The sequence below is a fragment of the Nothoprocta perdicaria genome, unplaced genomic scaffold (genome assembly GCF_003342845.1).
Source record: "Nothoprocta perdicaria isolate Ctin4 unplaced genomic scaffold, notPer1 scaffold_6, whole genome shotgun sequence".
NCBI lineage: Eukaryota > Metazoa > Chordata > Aves > Tinamiformes > Tinamidae > Nothoprocta > Nothoprocta perdicaria.
The window spans coordinates 599195-604972 of record NW_020455865.1 but is presented as its reverse complement, the minus strand read 5'-3'; the positions used below and the strand labels follow the sequence as shown (position 1 = coordinate 604972).

General features: G+C 41.3%; 1 protein-coding gene across 1 annotated transcript in view; it reads left to right on the top strand.

The window, feature by feature from the left end:
• The window catches only part of PBX3 (PBX homeobox 3), a 76866-nt gene that overhangs the window by 1482 nt on the left and 69606 nt on the right, over positions 1–5778 (top strand). Inside the window, exon 2 of the mRNA XM_026049525.1 lies at positions 418–565. Within this exon, the coding sequence (XP_025905310.1) occupies positions 418–565 (148 nt within the window). The remainder of the gene's footprint in view (positions 1–417; positions 566–5778) is intronic.

The following is a 5778-nucleotide window of genomic DNA, read 5'->3' as shown; positions in this document are numbered from 1 at the left end:
TGTTGCGAGTGAATTACCTCACTTTATGTCCGAGGGTTTATTTTGCTGCCGGGGATGCACTTCAGCTGTGCTGACAGCTGAGCACCAGGGTATTGACTGCGTGGCGAATATTAAGATTGATTCGGCTCGGTGCCGCGCCGCCGGGCCGGGCTGCTCGTGCTGCCCCTTGCCGGCGCGGTGCCGATGCGGTGCCGGCACGGTGCTGACCCGGTGCCGATGCGGTGCCGGCACGGTGCTGACCCGGTGCCGATGCAGCTCCACTCGCGGCCCGCACTGGCCCCCCGCATGTCTCGCGCCTCCGCTCGGTGCCGTCCGTCCTGGCGCTGCCCTCCAGCCCGCGGGGGCTCGGCTGCTGCAGCAGCAGTTCCAGTCACGGCGGACACGGGTCCGCCAGCGCGGTGTTCGCGCGGGGCTTAGCCCGCCGTCCTGCAAGGGAAGCGTGGCCGGCCGCGTGTCAGAGGGCAGCCGAGAAGAGAAAAACAGCCTCTCAGAAACTGGGATTCCTGGCACGGGGTGTTTGCTGAGGCTGCTGCTATTGCACAGGCGAGAGGGAAGCTGACAAGAGGTCTGTGGTTTGAAACGTTTTGGGGTGTTTCGATGATAACTTGTAAGTGGAGATCCTGCCTTTGTGCTCCCGGCAGCGGAGCCAAGTTTGCAAGTTCTCTCCTTTGTAAACTAGCTCTGAAGCAACAAAGAGTGCGGGCCCGAGGCGCGCGGCCCGCGCGGGAGGCACCCATCGATGCTCCCGTGATTGATGGGGACCGGCCCACACCCCACCCAAAGTGTCCCTGCAGGGGACCCTGCGCTGCGCGGGACTCTGCTCCAGCGCAGATGTCTGCCTGCGCTGCAGTTACCGGGCTGATGCAAAGCAAAAGTGAAAATAAATCCCAGCATGTTCTCTTTGGCCTGCGCTCGTCGGAAACGGTTCCAACAATTCCGGACTGGAGGGTAAACAGGGAGATGCCACTAAAGCCGGGAGCTTCCCCCGCCCCCCGGCCTCGTCAGTGTTTTTGGCCCAAATGCATCGGGGGGCTGCAGCTGGGTCACGCTCCCTCGCTGGATTCCGGATAACCAGAACCGACGTGAACCTTGGTGCTGGCCGAGGGAGCTGCACGCGTGGCTGTATCTCTGCTTCCCGGGAGAAGGGGAGCGCTGAGAAGGGAGACTGTAGCCCTTGCGTAAAGTGTGATCACAGTCATGTCTGTTCTGAAATAAGTAGTGCAATCTTTAATTTTTATCACAAATTACCCTTGTGTTTTATATTGCCGTAGTTTTCAGTGCAGTCAGCGAGCACTTGGGGAGACGACAGTAGCAGAAGACGTGAGGACATCTCCGGTGCTGGGGTCCCAGGCGGGTTTCTGGTTCTGCAGGAGCTTCCTTCCCGTCCAGCTTAGGGGGAGGCACTGGAGATATTTTTTTTTTCCCCTGTGAGGTATTTACCATGTACAGAGCAAATAAGTGGTTCTACTGAATGTAGCTTGACATTTCTTTCAGTTTTCCRAAGTGCTGCATAATACATGTAAGAGCTTTACAAATATTAATAGAGTGGTATCTGCATTCCTAGAGGCAACCACAAGGTAGCATGGTTTTCATGAACACAACTAACTGCCACTTGTTTCTTTAATTAGTTCAAAGGAAAAGAGAGACTCAGGTTTTACTGCAGCCCTTCCATACGGACATACGGACATAAGCAAGCGACAGTCTATTGACTGTATTTTGTTATATTTTGTCTGTTCTCTGAGGTGTCACTTGGAAGTCTTAAAGYTACATTCTTAATGCGCAGTCACATCTGTTGCATACCTGTGCAGCAATCTGTCTTCTCGCGTGCCTACCAGGAGGGATCAAAAAACCATTTGTGCCTCTGTGTTTTTTTTTTTTTTTAAATATTTGCTATTGACAGACTAAAAAATCCTTCAGAATTGTAATTTGATTAGCTCTGCATTAATACATTGCTATACCTGAGGTACTGGTTATTCTCATGGAGATAGAAATGAAAATATATGAATTCTTACAGTCTTAAAATGGTAGGGGAATTGCAATTATTTCCCAGTGGAATGACATTATTAAGTCCTGGATTGTGCTGATAGATGATTTGGTTTCGTCTTCAAAAATCAGTAATATAAACAAACATTTATTAAAAAAAAAAAAGAAGTGTGTGTATACACATTTATTTATTTATTTATTAAAAAAAAAAATCCACCAGCTACAGTGATAGCTGCCAACCAAACCCTAATTTACTGTCACCACAAACCCTAAATAGCATTCATTTACTAGTAAAGCCTAATGGCATACATGATGGTTTGCCAGATTTGTGGCCTTTGTGAGGCTTCTAAGCAGGACTGACTTGGGAAGATCATAAAACTTAATGAACTTCTCGACTGCAGGAGGTGTCCGCAGGGGAAGAGAAAGGCCTGCTTGGCTGGTTGGGCTGGTTGAACTATTTTTTATGTCTAAAGAGAGAGGAGGAAAATGTTCATTAAAAATGATCTGCCCTCATGCAGAGTTTTGTTTCAAAGAATGAATTAAAAAAAAATGGATTCAAAAGCCAGGCTAATAGTGAAGTTAACCAGGAAGCTAATTCCTTGCTGTTCCCCATGTAGGCTAAAACCTTTAGTTTTATTGCTACCACTGTACCTCGCCATGCAATGCCATTCCGATGATTAAGGGCTGTATCGTGTGTGCCCTTACTGCTGCAGAGCTCCCTATCGATGGAAATGGACTGATAGTTTGAGAAACGCCCCTTGTCAGTACGCTGCAAAATCCTTAAACTTCCCATTAGTAACCGGCTTTTGAGGGACTTATTTTTGATATTTTTCYGCTGTAAGAATCTGAAAATATTCTCTCTCCCCCTCCCCCTTTTTACTGTGGTTATTTAAAAATTGAATTGGAGGATTGCTTCCTTACATGTTTCAACTTTTCAGTGTGTGCAAACTATCATTCAGTGCCCACAACTTGCAATAATATGTAATATTATGCAATATTAGCAATCTTAACTGAACATTAAAAGATTCGCTTGGAACAATGAAATGGCACCGGTAGTGTGCATATAAATATAGGCATGCACGCTGTGTAAGCTATTTCTAAGTATTAATTGTGCTGATAGTGGTCTTCAGTGTAGCTATTTGCAATTTCTRTATAGTGTCATGTCCTGGTGTTTTTATCAAGCTGCTAAGTGCATATTTTGGATTTACCTTGACTACATAAGGAAGTCAGCATTGTGTACTATGTGCATACATCTTTTCTTCAGTTTAAATTTTTTGGCTTTTGCTGCCTAGCTTATGGCTCAGTATGCTTTTTTTTTTTTTCCCCATCAAATCATTGGTTTTACTTTTGATTTTTTTTTAATTGCCGGTAAGTGTATTCCAAATGATGACGTGCAGTAGAATGTTAGTGCATTTACAGTCCCCTCATGGTAATGGCATTGCTTTTCTTCATAAATGTCCTACCAGGACAAAATAATTTGAATAAAGTATCTGATTGTCATTTTGTCATCTGTTTCAAATACAGTCATCATCAAAAATCTATTTCCATGGTGGATTTCTAACAGGCTTTTTCTGTGGTTAAGAAAACAGGCAGCTTTGGGGATTATTTTYGCTAATTCACGATACTTTGTCCTAGAGAACCTGTAACTACACTTCCTTTACACCACACCGTCGTCAGTGCTCTTTGCTATATTTAAATCACAATCTTCAACTCGAATATAAGGATCTGTGTTTTCATTTTTTTTTCCCCCTTCCGTGACTCTAGTTGTCAATACTAATTTAGAGTAGCAGCAGAAAATTATTTTTACAGCTGTTTTTCATGTGCTTCATTTTATTTTTGAATTTGATACAAACTTGCTTATTCGAAAATATTAAAAGATAGGGGCTACTGTGTGGTGTATTTTAGGATACTCATTGTAAGTTAAGGAATTTTTGCATTCAAAATAAATTCTCATAGTAGCAGGTAATGAATCCAAGAGGATCCTTCCCCCCCCGAATTTAACACATTTATCGAGCTCTGTTCCTTTCTACAGCATTTGGTGAAAGATAGCAAGTTGCATGATGCGGATACTATGCTGTCTTTTTTCAATTCAAATATTGATTTGTGTGAAACATTAATATGATTATATTTGCAGTCTAATGTAGACAAATGCAAGCAGAATTACACATATTAAATTTTCAAATGTAATACAATGTTTAAATACATAAGAAGGCTATATTAATAATTACATAGTAAATCAAGACAGTCCGGTTTGTATCTGTCCTGAATTTTTTAGATTTTTGAGAATGTTTTACAATTCCTGGAGCGTCCTACGTATGACGGTTTGATGAATGTTTTTGTGAATAATCAGAATGGCTAATAAATTTGTGTGCTAATAAGTGGAAAGGGGCGCGAGCGGCGCGGCTGCGGCTGCCTGCTGCGCGGGCGCGGGCGCTGCCGCCGGCAGGAATGCTTTGTTTGTTTTCGCAGCAGTCATGTTTAATGCTATTCGCTTATCAAGGTGATCAGCATGGTTCAGATAACACATGCCTGACACAGCCTGCCTTTTTTCACCATCGTGTTGACCTTTTGTCACATTTGCTTTTCTCTGGTAGGCAATTCATGTCTTTAAGTATGAATGGAGTAAATAATTCACATCAATATTTAATATAAATTATTAAAGTTTCTGTCAGCTCTTATAGTTCATGCTTTTATAAAGTTAGAGTAGTTCATCAGCCAAACAGATGAATTGTGCTTCTCAGCTGGACATTAGAGCTCTTCCATAATGCTGTCTTTACAGGGGAAGTAAACAGGGAATTAAATATGAAAGGAAATGAAGCCTCATACTTGACTGCTATATATTTTTCAAGAATGCACATTCTTTAGAAAGGCTCAAAGTACTAGATAAATACCTATAATAATTTAATTTGTTGTCTCCATATTTTATTTTTGCTGTCATGTTGCATACAGAAATGCAGAAAACCCCGCTGACCCCGGCATTTTCTTTGACTCTTTGTTATTAGCCTTCCCTTCGTGTTCCAGCTACCTTCTGTGGGCTTACGTTGGTCTTACCACTGGGTTTTCCTAATACTGTTTTTCTGTTTTTAAAAATTTATGGAGGGCATTAAGATGATGAAGTTTCAGGGTTTTTTAGTCCTTGCTTATAAATTATGGTTTATATTTTGCAAATAAAGTGATTGKTGATTGAAATAGGCTGAAAATATTTTTTAAAGAAAAAAATGGTCTGAAGCCTGAGTGTAGCAGCTATAATGTTTATTGCTTCAGGAATTTGATAAAAATAGCATGTTTTGCATAAATCATAGTAAAAATCATACTATACTTCCATTTTATAGTTTTTTAAGTATCCCACTTTAAATTCTTTTATTAAAGATCAGTTCAGTGCATATTGTGCAGTCATATGAACTTGTAACAATATATGAATCACTGAATATCACGCRTCCCACAGATCAATCACTTGGAAAGGGGGGTGGTTTGGTATCATGTGTTTACAGGTCAAAACCTTTGACTATACTTAAGTCATGCATCAACATTTAAAGCTAATCTCTTATTCTGTATTGTCCTGCAGGTGGCTTTTTCATATATTATTTGATTTTTAATTATTTATTGTAAGTGGAAATGGAATTTAATAATGTTTTCCCGATTACATTTTTTTTTAAAGAATAATAGTCTTTCAGTACATCCTTTTTTTTTTTTTTTTTTTTTTTTTTTATTTTATTTTATATGATATAGTCGATGGAATTAAGTAAAGACCTTTACGGATCCAATCTAAATTAAGATTCTAAACAGGCATTACAG